At 32.5% G+C, this 18,454-nt stretch overlaps 2 protein-coding genes across 4 annotated transcripts; both read right to left on the minus strand.

Annotated features, from left to right (window-relative positions):
• Positions 1 to 911: 911 nt before the first annotated feature.
• LOC102618026 (F-box/kelch-repeat protein At1g57790-like) lies at positions 912 to 2,207 on the minus strand. Its single transcript, XM_006471868.2, has one exon. The coding sequence runs from the start codon at positions 2,169 to 2,171 to the stop codon at positions 912 to 914; it is 1,260 nt and encodes a 419-aa protein (XP_006471931.2). The 5' UTR covers positions 2,172 to 2,207.
• Positions 2,208 to 2,755: 548 nt separating this feature from the next.
• LOC102613433 (UDP-glycosyltransferase 76B1-like) lies at positions 2,756 to 17,984 on the minus strand. Of its 3 annotated transcripts, XM_006471852.4 has the most exons (3): positions 4,683 to 4,857; positions 4,010 to 4,595; positions 2,756 to 3,758 (listed from the first exon to the last, which is right to left on the minus strand). In XM_006471852.4, exons 2-3 carry the CDS (start codon positions 4,524 to 4,526, stop codon positions 2,875 to 2,877), a joined length of 1,401 nt encoding a protein of 466 aa, XP_006471915.2. In that variant the 5' UTR covers positions 4,527 to 4,595; positions 4,683 to 4,857; the 3' UTR covers positions 2,756 to 2,874. The 3 variants fall into 3 exon arrangements, with proteins under 3 accessions (XP_006471915.2, XP_052296398.1, XP_052296399.1); XM_052440438.1 differs by lacking the exons at positions 4,010 to 4,595; positions 4,683 to 4,857 and adding an exon at positions 17,149 to 17,984; XM_052440439.1 differs by having other exon boundaries at positions 2,756 to 3,623; positions 4,010 to 4,858.
• Between the last annotated feature and the right edge of the window lie 470 nt (positions 17,985 to 18,454).

An 18,454-nucleotide genomic window follows, 5' to 3' on the forward strand; every position in this document is an offset into this window, starting at 1 on the left:
TTTGACTAGTGGTGGACTGAAATCCCTAACTTGGATTGGGGTACTGTTAGTTTTGATTTTTCAGCTAAATCTCTAGATTGTAATGTAAATATATGAATTCAACTTAGTCCTTGGTCGTATTTTCGTTTTTTTTTTTAAAAAAAAAGGCTTTTCTTTTATATAAAAAAATGCCAATCAAATTTATTTAGTTAAAAATGTAATTCATCCCTTAATAAGAAGCAGTTTCCTTCTAAATGAAAGAATAATAATTTGAGTTGTGCCACAATGAAAATAATATTGATTGATTCTAAAAAAATTTTAATTGTAAATATCAATAATATTATGATTGTAATACATTACAAATAAAAGGGTTAGATTGTTTTTTATTTTTTTAATCAGGTAGAAATTCAACTTCGCAATTGAAATGCCATGTTTAATCATATTGTATGCATTCTTGTGTTCCTTTTCTTTTATTAAAATTCACTGGTGGTGCAATGATTTCTTCTCAAATTTTAACTACCTTTTGTACCATGTCTTACCCTTCTACATAATGCTGGTATTTATAATGGACACTAATGGTTTTTGATACGAGTATTAATGGTAAATTTCGAAGAATATTTTGTGTGGGTACTCGAACAATTTTGAATTGAATATGAGGAAAGCTCAGTCATTGATTGAAGTTATAGTTCAAGACATTGTTTAAAATCTAGCTTTTGGAGAGATAATGAGTAGCCTATTGGCTATTGCCTCCCTTCTAGTGGAAGTTTCATTAAATGAATTGAAGAACAGATCAAGTAATTTGAATGCAATTGTGCTTTACGTTTCTTTTCGGCGACATTTCGTAATCCTTCTCTTCTGCGGATTCATCCTATATGGGTGGATCAAATTTGCAAATCATTCGACAATAATGAATAAAGAACTAAAGAAAGGAATTAAAAATTCGGCTGATCAGGAGGTTGAATCCATAATACTCGGTGCTCCAAGACATCCCAATCATAAATTTGCGAAATCTGTGGGCATGGAGTAGGATCATCATAACGAATGGCATTGGCATGGTAGAACAAGCCATTGTCGTAGCATTTCCAATGATGCACTGTATTGGCTAATCCAGTGGCCTCTCCCACAGGAAACAGTAACGATGTATCATTATCACCCAAGAATAATGATCGATTATTTAAACTCTTAACTTCAACCCAGTAGTCCTTCACCCCATCCTCCTCCATTAATCTTGATTTCGATGGATCAAATTCAAGCCTGTAAAAGACAAACCCCTCTGGAAGATCATGTACATAGTGTGATAGTAACAAATAGTTCCCATCCCATTCCGAAATGTGAGCAAAACTAAGCCGGCAGTGGGTTTCATGTATGGGAGGATATGGAAACACCTTCCACTGTTTTGTTGCAACAATGAAAGCCCCCACGGAAGAAACACCAAATAAACAGTAAACAGCTCCATTCACATATGCGGTATCGAAGTTAAAATCTGATGGGATTTTTTTGTCAGGGTATAAATGATCACTGATATCAAACCGCAGGGGTGTATTCCATGTTGTGTCTCCAGGTCCACACATCCTGATGAGCACTTGTTTGCAAGTCGTATTTAATAATCTCACCACGACGACCTCGCAATCTTTTGAATCTGGAGACGCAGTAAATGTTATTGCAAGAGAGTGACGCATGTCCCTTGTTCGACAAGGAAGTTGAGTGATTTCCCCTGGCAAATCCGGAAGTTGAATGGTTTTACCAGTGAAAGGAGAGTATAAGAAGAGCGAATCATATGGATGAGGATATTTTTCTTTGGCGACAAGTAACCAACCATGTCTTGAAGCAAGAACACTTGTCCCTTCACCAAAAAGTTGCGTGGTGGTTTCGTCGTGAATGGTGTATTTACGTTTGTGAAAAGGGTCTAAGAGATGGCATGAACTTTGTGAATCGTCGATGGCCATCATCCATGGCAATTCATCGGCATATTTATATTTAAGTGGCCCTGCTTGATGAATCTTTGCCTCTCGCCAACTCTTGCATGCTGCCCGGAAATATAATTGACCTGCGTAGGGGAGACGATTCATTATCATGCATACTATATCATCTGGTAGATTCGACCATGAACATGATGAACTTGATGATGATGATGATGAATTATTTTCAATCCAGATCTTCCTCTTCTTCGCCTGGCCTCTAGTAATAGCCATATATTGCAAAATCAAACCAAGGGCTGTGAGCCTGTGATTGACGACCACTTTGAATAATTTCTTTCTTCTGTCTATTTATCGTGCGATTAAAACTTCCGTATGCTAATAGGATAAGGATTTGAAACCGTAAGTATTATATGTTATTGTGTTATTATTTTACAAGAAAACCTCCGTGTAAAAATCATGAAGATAATTTACCAAGTACGACAACCACAGCATTTTTCTTCGTAGTCCATCATAATCATTATCTAATAATGTCCGAACATATTTGCATTAAAGATCCCTGACTAAAGCAAAGATAGTTAATATTCCTAATCTATAAAAAGCCCCATAATTATCGATATTCAATTATTTTATGAGAAAAATAAGAATTATCCCTCTATTATTTAGAGAAATTAAGAGAAATTTTCCTTATGTTTTAAAATAGGTTCAAATCCCCTGCAATCATATTGTTATTATTTTTATATATTATTTTACTATTCCACCCCTAGTCTTGAGGTTATCAATAAAATCTAAATATTTTAAGAATATTTTTAAGTCCTTAATGATTAAATTAAACTTAATAAAGAATGGTTGAAGAGAAATTACCAAGCAGAAGAAAATAATTATACTAAACTGCGAGTACATCAACGCACACGGTTGAGTACATGACGCGTTGTATTTATTACAAAACGCTGAAGAAAGGAATCCGGAAACTAGCTAGCTACAAGGACAGTATATGATCAGTCAATCTTCCTAGAGATTGATATGAAGAACCCCCTCGCTGTAGACAAATATCCACTTTCTCCTTCAAGTACATAGCCCTCTCTCTCATTCCCTGGCCGTCGGCTTCCACCATTACTCTTCGGATTGCTCTTTCAATCCCTTCTCTCTCCAGTTTCCCCTCTAAGTGCAACCCAACTCTCCAAACATGACTAACATATCTTGAATTCACCATTTGGTCGGCAAAATAAGGCTGGCAAATCATAGGGATTCCTTCACATATACTCTCCATTGTCGAGTTCCAACCACTGTGTGTCCAAAAGCACCCGACGGCAGGATGAGCTAGCACCTGCTGTTGAGGAGCCCATTTCACTATGTATCCCCTCCCATCTACCATTTCCAGGAACCCTTTTGGTAATGGTTCAAGCCATTCTGCTCCGCGGCCTAATCCTGGTCGAACCACCCAAAGAAAGGGCACCCTGCTATTGGCTAGGCCCCAAGCTATCTCCAAAAATTCAATCTCGTTAATAGCAGCAATGCTACCAAAGCTTACATAAATCACAGATCTAGGTGCTTGTCTGTCTAACCAGGAAATGGAGCTTTGATCTTGTGATAGCAAGCTACTCGAATAAGCTGGGAAGTACTTGTGAAATGGGCCGATTGGGAACACTGGAATGGATAAATAGTACTGTTGGTGTACTGTGGTAAGTTCAACTTGTTCAAGATCTTCAAAGGAGTTCCATATGATTCCTGAAGAGGCCATTATCTGATTATCCCTAATTGATAAAAATTTATCAGCATTGTTTGAATCTTGTGTTTTTAAAAGTGGAATATCTTTGACTCTCAGTGGTGGAAACTCTATCACAGGTGCTTCCAATTGGAAATCTGAGGGAAACACAAATGAAAATCACAATAGCATTTGGTATTTATTAAAATGAAATAAAAAGAATGAACTTATACTTTTTTTAATAAAATAAGTTTACAACCTGAGTTGTATTTTTTACGATCATAGATTTAATGAATCAACTTAAATAAATTTTATTATGGTATAGCCATAATTTTATTCCCAATTAATGATATGTTTACCCTATCTTCTACCCTCAACTTAAACAATAATAACTGTATTAATCACAAACCTTGTATAGGAAGGTAACCCTTTTCCCGTAGAATTGGGAAGGCAGCATAAGAAAGAGAGGCAGCGATGCTGTCAGTCAGTAAAACGATTGTCGGAAGCCTGAAGTCATTAGCAACAGAATGTGCAATAAACCAGGCCGCATCTGTAATTAAGCAGGCGAAAGAATCTTTACTCTCCTGAGAGTTTGACATCAACTTATTAGCCAAGCAATCTCGAAATGGCACGACGCACTTGGCATTGAGAGATAAAAGAAGAGCTGGGATATCATCTGCGACTTTGGAGGGTTGATAAGTTTCCGAGAAGCCATCATCAGAAAATGAACAGAATTCAAAATGAGGGTAGTTACATGAGTTCGGAGAGTTGAGGGTTGTGTGAATTATGGTGATTGAAAAGCCTTCACTATAGAGGATGCTTCCAAGCTGAAGCATTGGGTTTATGTGGCCTTGGAAAGGCAGAGGGAATAGAATCACTCGCCTTCGATTTCTCGGTAGCTTACAGGGTTCTTGTTGGGTCTCCATACGGTCTTCTTCTGCTGCTTGCTCTCCCTTTTAATTCCAGGTCTCATGCATTTTATGTATACACCATTTCTGCATGCACCGTGTGTTGAATCAATTTATATAAAACTATTGTGTGGCACAAAAGGAAAGAATAGACATGATCAAATTCCAACTCACATAATCTGTAATCAGCGCGATAACTGCATCTCTTTTTCTAGACCTTGTATATGAACGTCCATCTCCAATCCAAAACCTGCAGCCTTAGCTTATGAATATTACTTTTTCTATCAAGACGAGAGGTCGACACAGGAGCTCTCTTTGACACGGAATCGTCTTCTTTTTGTCTTCTAATCCTCTCACAAAAGTGAATGTGGAGGTCGTTTCTTCCTAGCTCATGACATGACATGTAGTCATGTAGATACTGTCCAAATGAAGAAACCCCACCAAATTTGTTTAAAACCATTTCTCGACGTAGAAAGCTTGAATTATATGCAAAGTGCAAGCCTCCTATTGATACTTATTATCCCTTTTATTTTTTATTTTTTTTGTTGGTCTAAATCATGGATTTATATAATTGGCTAATAATAAAAAAATAACAGAAAATGACATATTATAGTAATATAGATTTCAGATTTATAGCAGGAAAAAGATATATTATACCAGTGTGCTGTTAATCTTGTCCTTTTAATTATATATTTGCTGGCATGTAATAATGTATACTTAAAATTTATTTATATTTATCTTCTTATTCAAATACAACTCATCACAATTTTCTCTAGAGTAGGCACAAAATCGTTACTAAATCCAAATCTCGGCATTTTTTTTTATTAGTCTTTGTTTTTTATATGTACTTTGTTTTCTGGAGTACGTCACGGTGCATTAGTGTAGTGGGACAGATGGACCGCATGCGTACAAAAGATTAAAGTAAATGAGTAATTGCCATCGACGCCCTTTATATTCTTAAAGAAGTCTAGTTCTAGATGTGCAGTGCAATAAAACTTCAATAAATTGATAATTTTTATTAATTACTAGTTTTCTTAATCTCATCTTGAGACCAACGTCTTAATTGTCAACTACTCTAATTATGTTTATTTGTTAGAATGGAAGTAGAGAGTTTAGATTCCTCTCACTTTAATGTTTACTTATTTATTTAACATTACTATTATTATAAAATATTTAATGTTAATAATTAATAATAATAAATAATTTATTCTAAAAAAATATTAATTTTGTGCTATATTATTAATAATAATGTTTCATGTGTTGCTCTTATCAATAATTTTTAATTTACATAATTAAAAGTAAAATTAATAAAAAATTATGATTTACATAATTAAGAATATTATTTTTAAGCTATATAATTAAAATTAATAATGAAATAAATAGTTCATTTTATAAACATATTTTTATTTACTTTGTAATTAAAAACTAAAATTCTTTAATTATAGATAAAACTGTAATTTGAAACAATTTCCTAATCCTTACTCTCATTTTAGTGTAAGTAAAAAATCTACTCCTACTCCCACTCCACACTTCCAATCATAGGACTTCTTCTACTCAAGATTTCTAATCCAATCCGAAAAGTAAACTTTACCTAAAAATATCTTCAATTTTAGTTTTAGATTACCTGTTGGCTACTCTAGCTTTTGTATAAATACAGGTTGGATTCAAAAAAATAATAATAAAAAAAATAAAAGTGACGCAGGGAAATATGTTGCTACCATTAAGACAATGTTTATTTCACAAATTACAGAATCAGAATTATTGACAACATTTATTTCATAAAATAAAGACGAGAATCGAAATCAAAATCGTGAGCCCCATTCAAAATTGGAAATGGAGAACGGAAGATTGATTCTTAAGCCCTCCCTGAATCAATCTCTCATTCCTTAATTTTCCATTTTACCCCATTAAATTTTTATAATTTCCAAATTGCCCTCAACCAACTTTTGTCATTTTTACACTTTGGTTCCCACAGAATTATGAAAATATCCAAAGTTTTTGTATTATTTACAAATAGGTCCTCCATTATTTAATAATAATTAATTAATTAATCAACAATAATAATATATTATTACTAATTAATTAATTATTGTTATTATTATTATTATTAAACTTTATTAATTTTATTAATTTTATTAATTTAATTGTTATTATTATTATTTACTATTAGTATTTTCAATAATGTCATTATTATTATTATTATTATTATTATTATTATTATTAAAATTTATTAATTTTATTCTTTTGATTGATATTATTGTCATTATTATTAAGGACTTTGTAGTAATTTATAATAATCTAATTTATTCTATTCTAATTTTAAGACAAAGTAAACACATTAATGGCAATCCAATTTAGTCCCATTCCGATTTCTACAATTCAAGTAAATTAACTTATTCTAATTCTCATTCTTTATTCCCAATCATTCCCATTCCTACTCATCCCGATTTCAGTTTAATAAATGCGACATAAGCCTCTTATGACAAGTCATGCAGGGAAGAAAGACCTACAAAAGGAGTGACATCTATAAGATTTTAAAACAAGCCAAAGGCCGCAGGTTGATCATACACATGATATACTTGTGTTAATGTATTTTAAAATTGAACAAATTTTAAGTTAAAAAAAAAAAAGCAAAAACAAATTTCTAATTGCCATTAACTTAAAACTTTGAAAACAACTTCTTCAAATGCTACAAGACATATCATGACATCCTTAAACGAAATAAAGATTACTAATCATAAATATATTTAATATTAAGTTCAATTTCATTTACTAGCACGTCGGAGAAAGATTTCATTTCAGCTGGTTTCTTTTAAATTTAAGTTGTATCGTTGCAATGATAACTAATCTCAACAATCAAGTTTGCAGGTACTTGTATTGGTTTTCTCCAATATTCCATGAATAAAAGAAATTAAAAGAATTTTTTGATGGAACTATTTGTTTATTTTTTCGTTCATTCTATGTTTTGGGGTATTGGTAAGTGAAGTTTTACACGAGTCATAAAATCTTGCATATTTTGTGTCTAACAAAATGAAAATACATAAGATATATATGGCTAAACTTGACGTTGTGCCAAAAAAAAAAAAAAACTATGCTAATTTTGGTAATACTAAAAATAATATAAAATCTAATAAATCTAAATAAAATGTTTATAATTAAATTCAAAACTTAAGTTTCCTTTACCCCAATAATAAGTAGAGCTAGCTTGTTATTTGTTTCTTTTACTTGCGACTTTTGGCTATGGAGAGGCCGAGGCCGATATTAAACATACATCAGACATTACTGCAGCCTCGAGAATTGAGAGGCAGAGCTTATGAAAGGTTTTGATATTTGGCTGAAAACAATCTGGATATGCAGGCAAAGATGATCACGAAGGATTGCTTGTGGAAATAATTTGAATCTTTAACAGCCGTGATAATTATAAGATAGATAGAGAAATCAATAATAAGAGGAACAATTTACTATATGCTTAGAAACTTTAAAAAGCTTTAAAGATAGAGTTAAATTGTTTAATTAATTAAATTTTTAATAATTTTACAGCTAATTTACTGAGCTCGGTCTAGCACCTCCGCCAAGCTTTTACCTATGGCACATGCCAATTACAACCATCCAGAGCCAATCAATGCTTTGATAATATGAGCCCCAGTAATAACTTAAGTCCCATGATGCCAGAATTAAGGAAATTAATACTATAAATTAGAATCATTCTTTTGAAACAAATTAAAAAAAAAAATAGTTTCTTTTCAATCTGAGGCTTTAATTTTAACTATTTTTTCTAGTTGGAAGTTGATTTCCGTATGCTATTTGGACTCCATTACATTTCATGAAAGGCCAAGTGTAGCCCAATTATTTTTGGGCTTTAAAATCAAATGATTTTGCGATTGATCTACTTTACAATTTGCTACACGGAGGGCAGAAGCCCCTTTTACTGGGTTCACACCTTTTTTTTTTTTTTTAATTATGAGACTGGGATCACGCTTTATTTCTGATTTGATTTGCGCGCACACACACACACACACACACACACACACACACACACACATATATATATATATAAACTTGCCAATTATCAAGTATTTTCATCTGGTTTTATTTGTCCAGGTATTACCAAGTGCATGAGAGGCCAATAGATTAAACATATACTAAAACTTTAAATAAAATCATTGTATGAACACTTAGCAATCAAACTTGTAATGAGCTCTATTTCAAAGATTTTCCTAAGTTATATTTATTGTAAATTACAATTAAACTTTTCAATATAAAAATGAGGAATAAAACAGTGGAATCAGGTGGGTTAGTGGGTAAATTTTACCTAAAGAAACTCCATTTCAATTAGATTATTTTAACAAATTTACACCCACTTATATCTATTATTTGCTTCTTTAAATTTCTTTTAAAGAATCAGAATAGTATCTATCTCCAAAAGTTTGTTGAAATGCAAGTCTCAATTAAATTGATGAGTATGCTCACATAAATGAATGTGTCAGAGCGGGTTCGTCCATTGCACTTCACGAGTGACAAGTCCTTCTTTCATGTTGGTTCCACTTATTAAGGGTAATTTTTAAAAACCTCCCCTGAGGTTTGGGTTTGTTGCAAGTAGATGGTGAGAATTTATTTATTTGTAAAAAATCCCATACCGTTAGTTAACTTTAACATTGACCGTTAGTTGACTGTGCAAAGATAATATTACCCTTAACAACAGTTTGTAGACGGAAATAACTAAAAAAAAAAAAATTATTGGTTATTTTACCCTCTTTAAATTATTGATATTTTCTTAAAGTTCCTACAAGAAAGATAAAATTAAAATTTTGAAAAATCATCTTTAAATTATTGATATTTTCTTAAAGTTCCTACAAAAAAGATAAAATTAAAAACTTGAAAATGAAATAGTTATAATCTTTACCTATGATATTGTAAATCTTTAGAATTGACAAAGATAAAATTGTCAAAAAATAGGGTTTGTGCTTTTCGCGCCAACAATTTTAATTTTTTTTTAGTTATTTCCGTCTACAAACTGTTGTTAAGGGTAATATTGTCTTTGTACAGTCAACTAACGGTCAATGTTAAAATTAACTGATGGTATGAAGTTTTTTACAAATAAATAAATTTTCGCCATCTACTTGCAACAAATCCAAATCACAGGGGAGGTTTTTAAATAAAAATTACCCTACTTATTAATCTTTTTCGCACTGCTTTTTGCATGAATGACAGCATGGCCAAAGTTTTTGCTTCTTTCAAAAATTAAATTAAAAAAAAAATCAAGTAATATTGGATGTAGTAATTGCTTAATAAAGTAAGCACCGGTCTTCCCAATGAGCGGACGATTGCAGTTGGTCCTTCCTGCAAGTGAAAATTAGGGCCCCGTTTTTTTTTTTTAATAGTAAATCATTTAGTATCTCAAAATTACATTAAGCTCTAATTAATTTAAATTCGAGATGAGTAGGATCATTAGGACGGTAAAGTTCTCTCAATAAATATTTAATACCCAATTAATCCAGATATGAGCCGGATAGGATCACTAAGGCAGTAAAGTTTTCCCAACAAATATTTAATGCAGCTGCATTCTCAAGTTTCGAACCGAGAATCTTGATTAAAATAAAACAGCTTCATACTAGCTGATCTACGTGCTTGTTGATTAAGACCCCCTATTGTTGATTAAGACCCCCTGTTAATTGTATTATATTTATCTAAATTCATACAAAAAGTGGTAAATTTATTTTTTTTATTTCCCAACTTTGTACAATTACTTGTAAATTATACATGAGATACACCAAATACATTTGAAGTTATAACTCATCGATTTTATATTCATCCTTTAATTATTTCGTTCACATAAAAAAAAAAGAAAGAGAGAATTGCAGGGATTATATTATTCTAATAGTTAATTGTTTCTAGTCATGCATTTTCTAGTCATGCATTTTTTATAATTCATATTTCATTACAAGTTTGACATTTGGAGTTATCAAATCCCAATAACTTAGGTGCTGTTTGTTTTTTAGTCTGAAGTCTGAAATTAACTTTTTTTTAGACATTTGTTTATTTTAAGTTGTTTTTTTTAACTTATCATTTATTATCAGACAATTTTATTTGAATATAAAAAGTAGAAAAAATTCACTTTTATCTAAGTCTGGAGTCCAAATAGAAAATTTTAATTTCAAATCTCAAAAATACCCTTAACAATTCATGTATTTCCAATATTATGTATAAATTTTACATTTTTGTATTATTCTTGAAATTATTTTTTTAATTGCTTTAAATTTTTATTCACATGATAACATTAATTAAACTGAAATATTGAACAAATCAAATTATGTCAATTGTGATGAATCAAAAATAAAATAACAATGTTGACTTTATAATAAAATTTGATGTTATAATTACATTTTTATTAAATTAAGATCAACGATGATAGTATTTTTTTTAATGTTACCAAACTAATCAACTTGTGAAAATTATAAATTGTGAAGAGCAAATATATACACCACTTAAAAGGATATTTATGTTAAACTACTCGTTTTTAAGTTTTTCTCTTCAGATGTTGAAAAAGAAAAAAATAAACATATGATTCAGACATTTTCATTAAGACCTATTAAGATTTCCGTTAAATTCAAACATATTCAGATTTCTGATAAAAAAATAAATGCAACCTTAATATATCATGATAGTGTAACAGACCATTAATTATCCTTATCCACAATTATAATTGGATATAAATACACGTAATCCCACGTCCCAAATGATTACATGTAGTACATGAGTATTGCTAATAGTGTCGGTTAATAAAAGATAAAAGCATTAAAAGCAATATATTGCTGTTCTCATTAACAAGAATTTCGTGCATATATCGTAATAATAGCTATGTTAGATGAAAAATTAAAATTGTTAGAAGCAATTTAAATTACAGAAATAGCAATTTCAAAGGGTAAATAGGTAAAATAGATGGAACAAATTGGTGGTTGAAAAAAGATAAATCGACCATGGAATTTGTCGATAACGAGCATTTTGATTGTGATCCCATAACCTGGATCCTAGGAAATTAAGGATAATGTAATCCATAGAAGAATAAGAGGGAAAAAAAATTACAAAATTGGTGGTAACAAATTGATATGAAAAATTGGAGATCTTCTGCGTTCTCTTACATGCACCAAATCAATATTTTAGTAGCAAGATTTCCAACTTCTCTTTTAGCCAGTTTCTTAAATAGACCCAACCCTTTTACTCAACTACTTCACATCTCAATACTCCGTAGACCACAATGATGTAAAGTGGGTGTTGGTGCAACAATTCATCAATTACCCGAAAAGGAGCTAATCGTGATGCAAATATCTTTCAAGATCTATATATCCAAATTATACCTCATTTTCTGCTTTTGATAATTTTTATTAAATTTTGATCCATTTCTAGTTAAAACTTTGTGTATAAGGTAACTTACAATTCAACAAAAAATACCTAAAGTAAATAGGTACATGTGAGTTCGCGGAAGATTTTTACTAGACCGTAGATTATAGTGAATGTAACTTAACGAGACCCTATATATAATTATAAGTGAAAATTTATATTTTTGTCTAAAATAGAGAAGTGAGGTCACTATTTATAGGTAGAAGGTTTGAGATAGATTTAGTGTCCTAATGGCTACGCCACGTGTATTATTTTTATAAAGGTGCGTGGTACATTAATTTCAGGTTCTTCGCTAATAATTCGAACTCATTTGTTTTATGTGGTCATTAGTTAATTCTTCATGCTTTATTAAGTAACTCACATGACTTCTATTTGAACTTTCGAGTTGCGAACTTTGGAGAATCCCATTACGATTCACCTGCCAAGTGGGATATGTATCATACTGTTAGGTCATGGAGAATTACAACAACTACATTCATACAAAGACATGGTAAATTAAAAATTTTCTAATTTCTAACTTTGTGCAATCGATTGTAAATTATACATGAGAGATATTTAGATATGAAATATTTGAAATTATTACTCATTGATCTCACATTCATTCTTCAAAGTATTTCGACTCATTACTATTGATTTCACATTTGTTTTTTAAAATATTTGAATTTATAATTCATCAATCGCATTTGCTTTTTACATTTAAATCACTCATTCTCATTTATACTACTTTATTGATTAATAACATTGAAGTTTCAATCATTTTTGTCAATAAATTTATAGTGTATGCTTTGTTTGAAGCACAGTGGTATCTCCTCCCGATCGTCCTCGTTTTCAGTTTGAATGAACTTGTTAATTGGCATGTAGCAATCAATAGCTTGGAATTCATATTTCTTCTCTATGCGATTCAATTAACTCCAATGCAAACCCAATTTTAATTACTGACACACGTGAAAAACATCTCTTTTTAAATAATTTGTTCTAAATTTAATTTTTATCGTTGCATCAATGATCAATCACAACAAACTAATTTACTAATGTTTGTATTGGTTTTCTCCAATATTTCATAAGTAAAAGAAATTACTTGAAGAACTATTTATTTATTTTTCATTCATTTTTATGGATATTGGTAAGTGAAATTTACATGAGTGACAAAATCTTACAAATTTTGTGCCTATCTAATTTCTAAATAAAAATACACAATATATATATGACTGAACTTAGACCTTGTACAAGAAGAACCTATATATATATATATATATATATAATAAATCAAAATAATATGTTTGTAATTTAAGTTCAAAACTTAAATTTCCTTTACCTCAAGAATAATTATAATAATAAGTAGCTTGTTATTTGTTTCTTTCACTAGCGAGTTTTGGCTATGGAGATTATTTTTAAAATATTAAAATATAATATTATGATTGTAGTACATTACAAATAAAAGAGTTAGATTATTTTTAATTTTTTTAATCAGGTAGAAATTCAAGTTCGCAATTGAAATGCCATGTTTAATCATATTGATGCATTCATGTGTTCATTGTCTTTTATTAAAATTCACTGGTGGTGCAATGATTTCTTCTCAAATTTTAACTACCTTTTGTACCATGTCTTACCCTTCTACATAATGCTGGTATTTATAATGGACACTAATGGTTTCTGATACGAGTATTAATGGTAAATTTCGCAGAATATTTTGTGTGGGTACTCGAACAATTTTGAATTGAATATGAGGAAGGTCAGTCATTGATTGAAATTATAGTTCAAGACATTGTTTAAAATTTAGCTTTGGAGAGTTAATGAGTAGCCTATTGGCTATTGCCTCCCTTCTAGTGGAAATTTCATCCAATGAATTGAACAACAGATCAAGTAATTTCAATGCAATTGTGCTTTACGTTTCTTTTCGGCGACATTTCGTAATCCTTCTCTTCTGCGGATTCATCCTATATGGGTGGATCAAGTTTGCGAATCATTCGACAATAATGAATAAAGAACTAAAGAAAGGAATTAAAAATTCGGCTGATCAGGAGGTTGAATCCATAATACTCGGTGCTCCAAGACATCCCAATCATAAATTTGCGAAATCTGTGGGCATGGAGTAGGATCATCATAACGAATGGCATTGGCATGGTAGAACAAGCCATTGTCGTAGCATTTCCAATGATGCACTGTATTGGCTAATCCAGTGGCCTCTCCCACAGGAAACAGTATCGATGTATCATTATCACCCAAGAATAATGATCGATTATTTAAACTCTTAACTTCAACCCAGTAGTCCTTCTCCCCATCCTCCTCCATTAATCTTGATTTCGATGGATCAAATTGAAGCCTGTAGAAGACAAACCCCTCTGGAAGATCATGTACATAGTGTGATAGTAACAAATAGTTCCCATGCCATTCCGAAATGTGAGCAAAACTAAGCCGGCAGTGGGTTTCATGTATGGGAGGATATGGAAACACCTTCCACTGTTTTGTTGCAACAATGAAAGCCCCCACGGAAGAAACACCAAATAAACAGTAAACAACTCCATTCACATATGCGGTATCGAAGTTAAAATCTGATGGGATTTTTTTGTCAGGGTATAAATGATCACTGATATCAAACCGCACGGGTGTATTCCATGTTGCGTCTCCAGGTCTATACATCCTGATGAGCACTTGTTTGCAAGTCGTATTTAATAATCTCACCACGACGACCTCGCAATCTTTTGAATCTGGAGACGCAGTAAATGTTATTGCTAGAGAGTGACGCATGTCCCTTGTTCGACAAGGAAGTTGAGTGATTTCCCCTGGCAAATCCGGAAGTTGAATGGTTTTACTAGTGAAAGGAGAGTATAAGAAGAGCGAATCATATGGATGAGGATATTTTTCTTTGGCGACAAGTAACCAACCATGTCTTGAAGCAAGAACACTTGTCCCTTCACCAAAAAGTTGCATGGTGGTTTCGTTGTGAATGGTGTATTTACGTTTGTGAAAAGGGTCTACGAGATGGCATGAACTTTGTGAATCGTCGATGGCCATCATCCATGGCAATTCATCGGCTATTTATATTTAAGTGGCCCTGCTTGATGAATCTTTGCCTCTCGCCAACTCTTGCATGCTGCCCGGAAATATAATTGATCTGCGTAGGGGAGACGATTCATTATCATGCATACTATATCATCTGGTAGATTCGACCATGAGCATGATGAACTTGATGATGATGATGATGAATTCTTTTCAATCCAGATCTTCCTCTTCTTCGCCTGGCCTCTAGTAATAGCCATATATTGCAAAATCAAACCAAGGGCTGTGAGCCTGTGATTGACGACCTCTTTGAATAATTTCTTTCTTCTGTCTATTTATCATGCGTCTCATATATATAAGGATTTAGCATTAATTACACGTGCGATTAAAACTTCCGTATGCTAATAGGATAAGGATTTGAAACCGTAAGTATTATATGTTATTGTGTTATTATTTTACAAGAAAACCCCCGTGTAAAAATCATGAAGATAATTTACCAAGTACGACAACCACAGCATTTTTCTTCGTAGTCCATCATAATCATTATCTAATAATGTCCGAACATATTTGCATTAAAGATCCCTGGCTAAAGCAAAGATAGTTGATATTCCTAATTTATAAATAGCCCGCTAATTATCGATATTAAATTATTTTATGGGCAAAATAAGAATTATTCCTCTATTATTTAGAGAAATTAAGAGAAATTTTTCTTATGTATTAATATAGGTCCAAATCCCCCTACAATCATATTGGTATTATTTTTATACATCATTTTAGTATTCCACCCCTAATCTTGATGTTATCAATAAAAGCTAAATATTTTATGAATATTTTTTAGTCCTTAATGATTAAATTAAACTTGATAAAGAATGGTTGAAGAAAAATTACCAAGCAGAAGAAAATAATTATACTAAACTGCAAGTACATCAACGCACACGGTTGAGTACATGACGCGTTGTAGTTATTACAAAACGTTGAAGAAAGGAATCCGGAAACTAGCTGGCTACAAGGACATTATATGATCAGTCAATCTTCCTAGAGATTGATATGAAGAACCCCCTTGCTGTAGACAAATATCCACTTTCTCATTCAAGTACGTAGCCCTCTCTCTCATTTCCTGGCTGTCGGCTTTCACCATTACTCTTAGGATTGCTCTTTCAATCTCTTTTCTCTCCAGTTTCCCCTCTAACTGCAACCCAACTCTCCAAGCATGACTGACATATCTTGAATTCACCATTTGGTCACCAAAATAAGGCTGGCAAATCATAGGGATTCCTTCACATATACTCTCCAATGTCGAGTTCCAACCACTGTGTGTCCAAAAGCACCCAACAGCAGGATGAGCTAGCACCTGCTGTTGAGGAGCCCACTTCACTATGTATCCCCTCCCATCTACCATTTCCAGGATCCCTTTTGGTAATGGTTCAAGCCATTCTGCTCCGCGGGCTAATCCTGGTCGGAACCACCCAAAGAAAGGGCACCCTGCTATTGGCTAGCCCCCAAGCTATCTCCAAAAATTCAATCTCGTTAATAGCAGCAACGCTACCAAAGCTTACATAAATTACCGATCTAGGTGCTTGTTTGTCTAACCAGGAAATGGAGCTTTGATCTTGTGATAGCAAGCTACTCGAAGAAGCTGGGAAGCACTTGTGAAATGGGCCGATTGGGAACACTGGAATGGATAAATAGTACTGTTGGTGTACGGCGGTAAGTTCAACTTGTTCAAGATCTTCAAAGGAGTTCCATATGATTCCTGAAGAGGCCATTATCTGACTATCCCTAAGTGATAATACTTTATCAGCATTGTTTGAATCTTGTGTTTTTAAAAGTGGAATGTCTTTGACTCTCAGTGGTGGAAACTCTATCACAGGTGCTTCTAATTGGAAATCTGAGGGGAACACAAATGAAAATTACAATGGCATTAATTTGGGATTTATTGAAATGAAATAAAAAGAATAAACTTATACTTTTTTAATAAAATATGTTTACAATCTGAGTTGTATTTTTTACGATCATAGATTTAATGAATTAACTTAAATAAATTTTATTATGGTATAGCCCACAATTTTATTCCCACTTAATGATATGTTTAGTTGTTTACCGCAACTTCTACCCTCAACTTCTTTCACTTGATTACAAGGCCCGGTGATACTTCAGGGAGTACTTTGTACTCAAAAGAATATTCATTGTCTTGGGTTTTAATTATTTTCTCAAAACAATAATAATTGTATTAATCACACACCTTGTATAGGAAGGTAACCCTTTTCCCGTAGAATTGGAAAGGCAGCATAAGAAAGAGAGGCAGCGATGCTGTCAGTCAGTAAAACGATTGTCGGAAGCTTGAAGTCATTAGCAACAGAAAGTGCAATAAACCAGGCCGCATCTGTAATTAAGCAGGCGAAAGAATCTTTACTCTCCTGAGCGTTTGACATCAACTTATTAGCCAAGCAATCTCGAAATGGCACGATGCACTTGGCATTGAGAGATAAAAGAAGAGCTGGGATGTCATCTGCGACTTTGGAGGGTTGATAAGTTTCCGAGAAGCCATCATCAGAAAATGAACAGAATTCAAAATGAGGGTAGTTACATGAGTTTGGAGAGTTGAGGGTTGTGTGAATTATGGTGATTGAAAAGCCTTCACTATAAAGGATGCTTCCAAGCTGAAGCATTGGGTTTATGTGGCCTTGGAAAGGCAGGGGGAATAGAATCACTCGCCTTCCATTTCTCGGTAGCTTACAGGGATCTTGTTGGGTCTCCATACGGTCTCCTTCTGCTGCTTGCTCTCCCTCTCAATTCCAGGTTTCATGAATTTTATATATGTATCGTTTCTGCATGCACCATGTGTTGAATCAATTTATATAAAACTTTTGCATTGCACAAATGGAAAGAATAGACATGATCAAATGCCAACTCACATAGTCTCCAATCAGCACCATAATTGCATCTCTTTTTCTAGACCTTGTATATGAACGTCCATCTCCAATCCAAAACCTGCAGCCTCAGCTTATGAATATTACATATTCTGTCAAAATGAGAGGTCGACACAGGAGCTCTCTTTGATACGGAATCGTCTTCTTATCCCCTCACAATGGTGCATGTGGAGCTACTTTCTTCTTAGCTCATGACATGTAGATAGTGTCCAAATAAAGAAACCCCACCAGACTTGTTTAAAACCATTTCTCGACATAGGAAGCTTGAATTATATGCAAAGTGCAAGCCTCCTATTGATATATACTTATTACTTTCTTTTTTTTTAAGTAATGGATTTATATAATTGGCTAATAATAAAAAATGACAGAAAATGACATATTATAGTAATATACAATTAACATTTATAACAGGAAAAGATATATTATACTAGTGTACTGTTAATCATGTCATATTTTATTAATATTTTTACAGGCATACATGTATTTACAATAATATATAGTACCAATCACAGCTTTCTAAAGAGTGAGCACAAATCATTACTAAATCTCAACGTTTTTCTTTTTATCTTCTTGGTTTTTGTATTTTATATGTATTTTTGTTGATCAATTAAAAACGTA

This window comes from Citrus sinensis, chromosome 5 (assembly GCF_022201045.2).
Source record: "Citrus sinensis cultivar Valencia sweet orange chromosome 5, DVS_A1.0, whole genome shotgun sequence".
Lineage (NCBI taxonomy): Eukaryota > Viridiplantae > Streptophyta > Magnoliopsida > Sapindales > Rutaceae > Citrus > Citrus sinensis.